Raw genomic sequence first — 12,146 nt, 5'->3', positions numbered from 1 at the left:
TCAAAACTTGTGGTTTTCCTAGGGGATATGTGAGTCAAGGGGGATTCCCTCCCATTTGCAATATGGGGGCTTATTCCAACCACTCCGGGACAAAGAGTTTTTATCTGTTGATGTTAGCCATAGATTTTTCTAATGTTTTGATAGACAAAATATGAAGCTATTTGAGGCTTCCCCTCCCCCTCCCTCTTCCTACTCAGGTATGCAACAGGAAGTTGGTGGGAGGGGCTTGGCATCTTTTGACTTGTGTTTGGAAAGACGAAATCATTTTTATTTTTAAATTAAATTAAGGTTTATACTGTAATACAGTTTTGGGTAGAGAGCAAACAGGAGGCATCCAAGTTATTGTTGTAATATCTGGGTACAGACGGAAGCCATAAGTTTGTTTTTGTTTTGAATAGCGGAGGATTTCATGGTGTTTTTGTAGTTGTCGGACGAACACGTTTAGAGGGCTGTATATCGTGAGACTGGTCGGGCCGTGTATAATAGTCGGAATTCCAGTTCGTGATTGTATTAGCATAAACGTGAGGAGTAGTACGCTAACAGCCCCGCTCAGGCCGTGTAGAATAATCGGAATGCGGGGGTCGATTATGGTGATAAAGGCGCAAACCATAATCGCTCCGAAAATAAAGCGCAGGGTTCTCTGGACGCAGAGTTCGCCAAAAAAAGCGATTTGAATCGTCATGGGCAATAGGTCGTCCATGCACCCCAGTCAGACAGCAACATAATACATGAAATCTGAGTTCTGAGGAAAAGGCCATTAAACCCCAGAAAGATTGACATAGGTGGTCCAAGGATACTATTTTGGGTATCCCTCTGGAGTTGATGTAGCGCGACTGTGGCTTCAGAAATCTGTAATGTTGAGTGAGTTGATGGATGCGTAATATACATTTGTGTGATTAAAAATACACAGGCCTGTTTTTGAACTTTGTGTGGCTGGTCCATGCAAAGATTTTGAAATGCTCTCGTGCCTTTCAAATTGTATTCTTTTTTTATCGCTAAAAGAGCGAAGGCAGCATTCCATCTGGTCATTTTTGTTTTTATTTTTCATTTTCGTTTTCGGGAACTATGAAATATCTCCCCCACATTTGTATCTAAATGTTTTTCTTTGTCTCATTGTTTGTATGTGGTAACAAGATGTTTGAACCTCCCGTGACAGCCCTCTTGCGTGTCGCGGCTGTTGTATTTTAGGAAAAAGAAAAAAAAAAAAAAAAACGTGAAAGTAAGATTTACAGAAGGTTTACTTATTATCGGTTTTGTGGAATGTCAGTGACAATTTACCAATGTACATGAATATTGTATTGTTTACCATTCTTTGAAGGATAGAGTAATAACTTTTGTTTATAAGTATCTTTTCAGGTCCAGTTTCTGGAAGTGTGTGTACAGGTGTATAAGAAGGTAAAAGTATCATAGGCTATTTCACTGTTTTATTCTGCACCATTCTAAACCCTGCATGTCTTCCTCCAGTTTGTAATGAGGAGGGAAGAAAAGGGGGGATGAGAGTGGTGAGAATAACACATTTTCAAACCAATAATACTAACCGCTCTAATTCTAACCAAGTTTGTGCCAAGACTGTCTTTCTTTGATAGAATTTGAATCTGCAAGCAGCAGTCTGGTGAAGTAGGCTCCCATCCCAGATGCTAAGAACCTTTTTGTCACTGGTTCCAGGTATTACACCCCGGATGGTAAGCCACGCACAGGTTATGCAGTGACCACAGTCCCGATGTCTGGGTTATTGTCATATGAGGTTTGTTTGAAGGTCAACCAAAAACAGAATTGTACTTTCCTCATTAGCTGTCACCTACATTCTCAGCTGATGGGGTGGGTGCAATCACTGTAACATGAACTTCAAAAGGTCCACCACAGGGTTCACGAGTCCATCCCGGACCCTGACACAATAACCAGTTTACATTCTTTCCAACCAGGTGACTGGGTCATTATAAAGAAGCTTGAGGGATGAGACCACACCAGCCACTGCAAGAAGCGGATCAACCACAAAGAGTAGAGGAGTATCTTTGTTCATTTATATTTTTTTGTTTAATAAATTTTGGCAAGGGTAACGATGAAAAGCATCCCAACATCTAAGAAAGATAACAGGACACATGGTCGGGTATTAGTGCCCCAGTGATGACGGCGGTACATGCTATATGTGACGTTCATATTAGTGTGAAGAGTTTTGACAGACTAGTAAAATCCAAACAGACACCTGTCAAAAGAACTTAACAGAACATTCATAGAGGGTAAAATTAATTATAATTTTAACAATAGCTCTGGTTCTTGCCAGCTTTGGTATTGGGATAACTAGGTAGCCCACAAGTGTGCTACAACTGAAGTTTGGTATTAATGCGGATCTACAGTTTATAAGGTAATTTCCCGTAAGGCAAGAGGTTCATGTGTGCTGATGAAACTCGTCCCAGCATCTTATGTCGTGGCCGATCGTGAGGATCTGATGGCGCGAGAGAAGGTAAGAATGGCAGGGACAGCTGGAAGGGAATTGCTTATACACGGTGGGGGCTTGAGCTTATGAAACGCTTGAACAATTTCTCATCCATTGAGGATGGGATGTTTCATGTAACGGTTGAAGCTACAAGGAAGTTCCCACATTCCAAGGGTTTCTGGGAATTCATAAGTAAAGATTGTTATATCTGGATCGGGGATAGTAGTGACAAAGTTCAGGCCCATATGGATAAGGTTTAGATCCCTACAAGGCAAAGCCAGAGCTATAGATAGTGAAGGTTGGAATCCTTTTTAAGGGTTTGGGAATTGTTGGAGATTTAATTTTTATCTTGCAGCGGATCATAGTGAAGGAAGTAGGTGTATATATACTTATGTTGTTTTTGTTTCTATTCCTTCTATATGCCATGATGAGGTGCTCCTGTTGCCTGATTGGACGCGTGACCAGAGCCTGAGCAGATGACCACATCTTCCCTGATGAGACGCCCCGAAGCCGGACCCACGTACAAGACAGAGGATCCCAGACCGACCAGAGACTACTACAGCTCATCACGTCATCTCCAACAGAGTCTACATGTCAAGCCGTGTTTTACTTTTTATGGACTATGAAGAAGATCAGGATTCATCGAGGGACACATGGGATCATATGACAAGAGGAGGGACTGTTGTGGAAAATGTTATATTAATGTGTTGTCATAAATCTCCCAGTGTGTCTGATCAACCACAGCCCGTTCTAAAGAACTGGCTGGGGCAGATCGATGCTGGCTGAGACCTGTTAGGTAATGGAAAACTTCCTGGTGTTTGGAGAGAAGTGTTTGCGGAGAGAGGACATGTCCGCCAGCAAAGGGCCCCTGTGCAATGCACAGAACGATCGTCTGGTGGGGATGCGTTCACTCTGCAAAGACATTATCGGTTTAGAGGTGTTTTGCTCTTGTCACCCCTGGTGTGCCTGATCAACATGTTTGGGGTGCCATGACCTACACCTGCAGATAATCTCCCACCCACGAGGAACTTTAGTCATCGTCATTTAGTATATTGTATCATGTCCTGTAGTCATTGTTCATTGGTTGTTTTGTACTCTGTTGTTAAATCCTTATATGGTCACTTACATCCTGTGAGGTCACACCCTGTGAAGGAAACGATTGGCTGTTGGGGCCAGGGCTTCCTGTTTGTGATTGCTTTTGTGGTCTTTTGAATAAAGGAGGCAGACAGAGCTGTAAAGGGCAGTCTTGCTGAGATGGGAATGTAAGAACCATGTGTTTTGTCTTGTTGGATGGCTGGGGCACACACCAGAGGATGGATACGATCAAAAGGTGAGATGCATTGCATTTATTTCATTAGACGAAATTGCTATTATGTTTAGAAACAGGAGATTTGGCTGTGTGCTCTGCGTACAACCAAATTTCTCTAACACTATCTATCAGGCTCAATCAGGTAATATTAACATTGATACACGCAGATCAGGCTGGGTTTATGCCCGGACGTAACACCTCGTTCAACCTACGGAAACTCTACATTAATCTACAGGCTACACATGAGGAAGTTGGTACACGGGTTGTTGTGACCTTGGACACAGCGAAAGCCTTCGACTCGGTGGAATGGAGGTACTTATGGAGATGCTTGGAGGGCTATGGATTTGGCCCCAAATTCATCAAATGGGTCCAATTATTATACCAGGCACCTAGGGCCAAGGTGGTAGCTAATGGATGGGCATCTCAATTATTTGACCTCAGCAGAGGCACAAGACAGGGCTGCCCCCTATCCCCATTGTTATATGCCCTGGCGGCAGAACCCCTGGCAATATCCATTCGAGCAAATCTAGAGATTAGGGGACTTGGAATGGGCACTCTGACTGAAAAAATTAGCATGTATGCAGATGACACATTATTATATCTAGCAGACTCGGGCCCATCACTATGCAATGCACTCCACACGATAGAACAATTTGGAGTATTCTCAGGTCTGAAAATTAATTGGGATAAATCCCAAATCCTACCAATTGACAGCTTCCCACCCCCAGAATTTCAAACCAGGCTCCCGCTGCAGAGAACGGATGTTATTAAATATTTGGGGGTGCACATAACCAGATCCCCTGCAGACTATGTCTCCCTAAATATAGAGCCCCTCATTTCCATAGTTAAAAATAAAACACGGGTCTGGTCCAAATTACCATTAGGAGTCTGGGTCGTATAAATTTAATCAAAATGATCCTACTACCCAAGATACTTTATGTTCTATGGCACACTCCTGTTTACTTACCACTAAAACATTTTAAATCTCTAGAATCCCTCTTAAAGTCATTTGTGTGGGGTAATAATAGGCATAAATTAACATGGCAAGCCCTTAAAAACCCGACCGATCTTGGGGGTACGGCCCTACCCGATTTTAACTTATACTACATCGCAGCACAGTTATCCCAGCTTTTCCATCTAGACAAAACTGACAGTGAGAGATTCCTCAAGCTCCTATGCCCGAAATGGGCGCAACACAGCAAAGACCCGATATATGCAATAGCAGCGGATTTGGGTGGGATGGAACTAGGAGAAAGAAGATACACCATGCTGTACCACTATAGGAAAATATGGAACTTAGCAGCTTCCAGACTTGACATTTCACAGTTTAATGACTACACGCCACTATGGCACAATAAACATCTCCAGGAGCTTAATAAAATAAATTACACTTTCATATGGTCCATACAGGGAATATTTTACCTACACCATATATTGAAAGATGGACAACTTAAAACCTTTGACCTACTTAAAGAAGAATTTACAATTCAGGATCAGATGTTCTTTAGATTCTTACAAATCCGTCATGCGATAAAATCACAGTTCCCTGACTCTTGTCCTGGCCCTGCACCTAATATTCTAATAGCTATAATTAAAAGCACTCCCACAAATTGATCTCAGCTTTTTACAACTTGCTTTTAACCCCTGTAGCTACTAAAATTGCATATGACATTAAACCGAGATGGGAGAGAGAGGTAGGACTGGGGGAGGATGAGGAGTGGGGTGAGGTATTGGAGGCATGCAAAACTGTATCTCCTAAACTTTCAGATCATTTGACACAGCTTTACATTATACACAGGGCATATCTCACACCCCTCAGAGTGGCAAGATACAAGCGCACACAAACCGCCACATGTCAGATGTGTGAGAGAGAGACGGGCACTTTTTTCCATCTACTCTGGGCTTGCCCTAAGATAAAAGGCTTCTGGGAACAAATTGTAGCATTTTTACAGGATACAATGGGCTCCCCTCTGACTCTGGACCCTAAGCAATGCCTCCTGGGCATAGTTCAAGACACAACGGACAAATACACCAAAACCTTTTTATCTGAAACACTCTTTGCAGGAAGAAAGGTTATAGCCAGAAAATGGATGAGGAAGGAGCCTCCCAAGGTAGTGGAATGGAAGGTGGAGATAAATAATACATTACCATACAAGAAATGTATATATATTAATAGGGGTTGCCCAGCTAAGTACAACAAAATCTGGGACAGATGGCTTCAAGAATCCTCTACCTGTGTCTAGCATAATCATATAATCACAGAGTGATTTAATAGATATAAGTATGGGTTAATAATCTATGCAAGTTAACCACTTGCCGACCGCCTAACGTAGATATACGTCGGCAGAATGGCACGGGCAGGCAGAATCACGTACCTGTACGTGATCTGCCTCCCGCGGGCGGGGGGTCCGATCGGACCCCCCCCGGTGCCAGCGGCGGTCGGCATTTGACTGGGAGCGTTGGGAGGCGAGGGGGAGACCATCCGATCGTGGCCCCCCCCTCGCGATCGCTCCCAGCCAATCGGAATCCTCCCCTGCCTGTGTGTAGTTTCACACAGGCAGAGGATGTGATGTCATCTCTCCTCGGCTTGGCAGTTTCCGTTCCAGCGCCGAGGAGAGAAGACATGTAAGTGCACAAAACACTACACACACACAGTAGAACATGCCAAGCACATAAAACACCCCGATCCCCCCCCCCCGATCGCCCCCCGATCCCCCCCCAACCACCCCCCCGTCACAAACTGACATCAAGCAGTATTTTTTTTTTTTTCTGATTACTGATTGGTGTCAGTTTGTGACAGTTACAGTGTTAGGGCAGTGAGTGGTAGCCCCCTTTAGGTCTAGGGTACCCCCCTAACCCCCCCTAATAAAGTTTTAACCCCTTGATCACCCCCTGTCACCAGTGTCGCTAAGCGATAATTTTTCTGATCGCTGTATTAGTGTCGCTGGTGACGCTAGTTAGGGAGGTAAATATTTAGGTTCGCCGTCAGCGTTTTATAGCGTCAGGGACCCCCATATACTATCTAATAAATGTTTTAACCCCTTGATTGCCCCCTAGTTAACCCTTTCACCACTGATCACCGTATAAGTGTTACGGGTGACGCTGGTTAGTTCGTTTATTTTTTATAGTGTCAGGGCACCCGCCGTTTATTACCGAATAAAGGTTTAGCCCCCTGATCGCCCGGCGGTGATATGCGTCGCCCCAGGCAGCGTCAGATTAGCGCCAGTACCGCTAACACCCACGCACGCAGCATACGCCTCCCTTAGTGGTATAGTATCTGTACGGATCAATATCTGATCCGATCAGATCTATACTAGCGTCCCCAGCAGTTTAGGGTTCCCAAAAATGCAGTGTTAGCGGGATCAGCCCAGATACCCGCTAGCACCTGCGTTTTTCCCCTCCGCCCGGCCCAGCCCAGCCCACCCAAGTGCAGTATCGATCGATCACTGTCACTTACAAAACACTAAACAAATAACTACAGCGTTCGCAGAGTCATGGCCTGATCCCTGCGATCGCTAACAGTTTTCTTGGTAGCGTTTTGGTGAACTGGCAAGCACCAGCCCCAGGCAGCGTCAGGTTAGCGCCAGTACCGCTAACACCCAAGCACGCACCGTACACCTCCCTTAGTGGTATAGTATCTGAACGGATCAATATCTGATCCGATCAGATCTATACTAGCGTCCCCAGCAGTTTAGGGTTCCCAAAAACGCAGTGTTAGCGGGATCAGCACAGATACCTGTTAGCACCTGCGTTTTGCCCCTCCGCCCGGCCCAGCCCAGCCCACCCAAGTGCAGTATCGATCGATCACTGTCACTTACAAAACACTAAACGCATAACTGCAGCGTTCGCAGAGTCAGGCCTGATCCCTGCGATCGCTAACAGTTTTTTGGTAGCGTTTTGGTGAACTGGCAAGCACCAGCCCCAGGCAGCGTCAGGTTAGCGCCAGTACAGCTAACACCCATGCACGCACCGTACACCTCCCTTGGTGGTATAGTATCTGATCGGATCAATATCTGATCTGATCTGATCAGATCTATACTAGCGTCCCCAGCAGTTTAGGGTTCCCACAAACGCAGTGTTAGCGGGATCAGCCCAGATACCTGCTAGCACCTGCGTTTTGCCCCTCTGCCCGGACCAGCCCAGCCCACCCAAGTGCAGTATCGATCGATCACTGTCACTTACAAAACACTAAACGCATAACTGCAGCGTTCGCAGAGTCAGGCCTGATCCCTGCGATCGCTAACAGTTTTCTTGGTAGCGTTTTGGTGAACTGGCAAGCACCAGCCCCAGGCAGCGTCAGGTTAGCGCCAGTACCGCTAACACCCACGCACCGTACACCTCCCTTAGTGGTATAGTATCTGAACGGATCAATATCTGATCCGATCAGATCTATACTAGCGTCCCCAGCAGTTTAGGGTTCCCACAAACGCAGTGTTAGCGGGATCAGCCCAGATACCTGCTAGCACCTGCGTTTTGCCCCTCCGCCCGGCCCAGCCCAGCCCACCCAAGTGTAGTATCGATCGATCACTGACACTTACAAAACACTAAATGCATAACTGCAGCGTTCGCAGAGTCAGGCCTGATCCCTGCGATCGCTAACAGTTTTTTTTGTAGCGTTTTGGTGAACTGGCAAGCACCAGCGGCCTAGTACACCCCGGTCGTAGTCAAACCAGCACTGCAGTAACACTTGGTGACGTGGCGAGTCCCATAAGTGCAGTTCAAGCTGGTGAGGTGGCAAGCACAAGTAGTGTCCCGCTGCCACCAAAAAGACAAACACAGGCCCGTCGTGCCCATAATGCCCTTCCTGCTGCATTCGCCAATCCTAATTGGGAACCCACCACTTCTGCAGCGCCCGTACTTCCCCCATTCACATCCCCAACCAAATGCAGTCGGCTGCATGAGAGGCATTTTCTTTATGTCCTCCCGAGTACCCCTACCCAACGAACCCCCCCAAAAAAAGATGTCGTGTCTGCAGCAAGCGCGGATATAGGCGTGACACCCGCTATTATTGTCCCTCCTGTCCTGACAATCCTGGTCTTTGCATTGGTGAATGTTTTGAACGCTACCATTCACTAGTTGAGTATTAGCGTAGGGTACAGCATTGCACAGACTAGGCACACTTTCACAGGGTCTCCCAAGATGCCATCACATTTTGAGAGACCTGAACCTGGAACCGGTTACAGTTATAAAAGTTAGTTACAAAAAAAAGTGTAAAAAAAAAAAAAAAACACAAACAAAAATATAAAATAAAAAATAATAGTTGTCGTTTTATTGTTCTTTCTCTCTCTATTCTCTCTATTGTTCTGCTCTTTTTTACTGTATTCTATTCTGCAATGTTTTATTGTTATTATGTTTTATCATGTTTGCTTTTCAGGTATGCAATTTTTTATACTTTACCGTTTACTGTGCTTTATTGTTAACCATTTTTTTGTCTTCAGGTACGCCATTCACGACTTTGAGTGGTTATACCAGAATGATGCCTGCAGGTTTAGGTATCATCTTGGTATCATTCTTTTCAGCCAGCGGTCGGCTTTCATGTAAAAGCAATCCTAGCAGCTAATTAGCCTCTAGACTGCTTTTACAAGCAGTGGGAGGGAATGCCCCCCCCCCAACGTCTTCCGTGTTTTTCTCTGGCTCTCCTATCTCAACAGGGAACCTGAGAATGCAGCCGGTGATTCAGCCAGCTGACCATAGAGCTGATCAGAGACCAGAGTGGCTCCAATCATCTCTATGGCCTAAGTAATCCGGAAGCTACGAGCATTTTATGACTTTTATGACGGATGTAAACAGCGCCATTGGGAAATTGGGAAAGCATTTTATCACACCGATCTTGGTGTGGTCAGATGCTTTGAGGGCAGAGGAGAAATCTAGGGTCTAATAGACCCCAATTTTTTCAAAAAAGAGTACCTGTCACTACCTATTGCTATGATAGGGGATATTTACATTCCCTGAGATAACAATAAAAATGATTAAAAAAAAAAAAAATGAAAGGAACAGTTTTAAAATAAGATAAAAAAAATAATAATAATAAAGAAAAAAAAAAAAAAAAAAAGCACCCCTGTCCCCCCTGCTCTCGCGCTAAGGCGAACGCAAGCGTCGGTCTGGCAATTGCACCATGCATGAATAAAGTGGTAACCTGTAAAGGCTTTTAAAGGCTTTTAAAAATGTATTTAGTTTGTCGCCACTGCACGTTTGTGCGCAATTTTAAAGCATGTCATGTTTGGTATCCATGTACTCGGCCTAAGATCATCTTTTTTATTTCATCAAACATTTGGGCAATATAGTGTGTTTTAGTGCATTAAAATTTAAAAAGTGTGTTTTTTCCCCAAAAAATGCGTTTGAAAAATCGCTGCGCAAATACTGTGTGAAAAAAAAAATGAAACACCCACCATTTTAATCTGTAGGGCATTTGCTTTAAAAAAATATATAATGTTTGGGGGTTCAAAGTAATTTTCTTGCAAAAAAAAATATTTTTTTATGTAATCAAAAAGTGTCAGAAAGGGCTTTGTCTTCAAGTGGTTAGAAGAGTGGGTGATGTGTGACATAAGCTTCTAAATGTTGTGCATAAAATGCCAGGACAGTTCAAACCCCCCCCAAATGACCCCATTTTGGAAAGTAGACACCCCAAGCTATTTGCTGAGAGGCATGTCGAGTCCATGGAATATTTTATATTGTGACACAAGTTGCGGGAAAGAGACAATTTTTTATTTTTTTTATTTTTTTTTGCGCAAAGTTGTCACTAAATGATATATTGCTCAAACATGCCATGGGAATATGTGAAATTACACCCCAAAATGCATTCTGTTGCTTCTCCTGAGTACAGGGATACCATATGTGTGAGACTTTTTGGGAGCCTAGCCGCGTACGGGACCCCAAAAACCAAGCACCGCCTTCAGGCTTTCTAAGGCTGTAAATTTTTGATTTCACTCTTCACTGCCTATCACAGTTTCGGAGGCCATGGAATGCCCAGGTGGCAAAAAAAAACCCCAAATGACCCCATTTTGGAAAGTAGACACCCCAAGCTATTTGATGAGAGGTATAGTGAGTATTTTGCAGACCTCACTTTTTGTCACAAAGTTTTGAAAATTGAAAAAAGAAAAAAAAAATGTTTTTTCTCGTCTTTCTTTATTTTCAAAAACAAATGAGAGCTGCAAAATACTCACCATGCCTCTCAGCAAATAGCTTGGGGTGTCAACCGAGTCACCAGGCCCCTCTCTAGACCAGCACTCTGCATGATCCTTCCATGATGGGTCCTCCCCTGGGATCTTCTCGGTTGTCCAGCTTCTTCACTCTGGATAGATAGCTCAAGACCATTCCTCGGCTGCTGTGGTAGGCCCCAGACAGGCTTCTGGGCCCACCCACGCACCGCAGCAACGAGGTGGTACTCTAACAAATACCTGTCGGCCAGGAGGGCCAGCAGGTGGCTGAAAACGAACCCCTAAACATGGCGTCTGTCCCATAAATACCCTCTCCCAGAATGCAACTCGGAGGACCACCTCCACCGAGTTGTCTCCGGGACAGAGGAGCACTCATCCGCTTTAACACGTTGCTTTTCCAACACCCGCCAATGGTGACAACGACACCAACCGGCACAATGTGGAACCACACGCAACGTCAGCCAAGCTGGAACAGAGGCAAATCTAACTTCCTATAACGAGCAATTCACTAAATTTACCTATCAGATGGTAGATCATAAATCTACCAGTGCTACATACTCCCCCCACTACAATAGTCGTCCCCAACGTCTGTCCAAAAATAATGATAATAACTCCCAAGCCTGGGAGTAGGTATTTGAGCTTAAAACTTGGATTAGATAAAGAAGAAGGAAAGACAGTGGAAAGACATTATAAGATTAACATCTATAAAACAATATGTTCACGTCCGTAAACAAAACCATCCTATGACTGTACATAACCTCACTGTCTAGCTGAAAATCCTAACAGCTTGATAGAGGATCAATTGTTTCTCGAAAAGGAAAGTATATTAACACACATATATCCTGTACAACTTCAGGAGCAAAGGCTCATTTAAAAATGAGACTCTCTTCCCATAATCTATATCAAAATAATCTTTAGGAGTCCATCCCTGTATAATTTTTTTTCTCCCTTCAAATGAAAGAAATCTGACTAGCAAAAAGAAGTCCTTGGATTTGAAACACTGAGATGAATATCCAGATCTTGACCATGAAGATCTCTTTATACTGACACTAACTAACTAACTAACTAACTAACTAACTCACTCCAAAGTTCTTTTGTCCATAATCACCAATAAAACCAGGGATCTGGCAAGGTCAGTGTCTTTCCCAGTTTATCCACTGTGGTAATGAAATATAGAACGTCCTCTTTTCCGGGCCTGCAGATAACTACTTTGTCAGCATAGATGTGCCGACCGAAGTTCCAGTGC

General features: G+C 44.3%; 1 protein-coding gene across 1 annotated transcript in view; it reads left to right on the top strand.

The window, feature by feature from the left end:
- Positions 1–3,924: 3,924 nt before the first annotated feature.
- Positions 3,925–12,146, top strand: part of LOC141109007 (histo-blood group ABO system transferase-like) — an 80,967-nt gene continuing 72,745 nt past the window's right edge. Inside the window, exon 1 of the mRNA XM_073600964.1 lies at positions 3,925–4,055. Coding sequence (XP_073457065.1) covers positions 3,925–4,055 — 131 coding nt within the window. The remainder of the gene's footprint in view (positions 4,056–12,146) is intronic.

This window comes from Aquarana catesbeiana, linkage group LG09 (genome assembly GCF_042186555.1).
Source record: "Aquarana catesbeiana isolate 2022-GZ linkage group LG09, ASM4218655v1, whole genome shotgun sequence".
Classification (NCBI taxonomy): domain Eukaryota; kingdom Metazoa; phylum Chordata; class Amphibia; order Anura; family Ranidae; genus Aquarana; species Aquarana catesbeiana.
The sequence above is the reverse complement of the archived record's forward strand: the minus strand, read 5'-3'. Positions and strand labels throughout refer to the sequence as shown.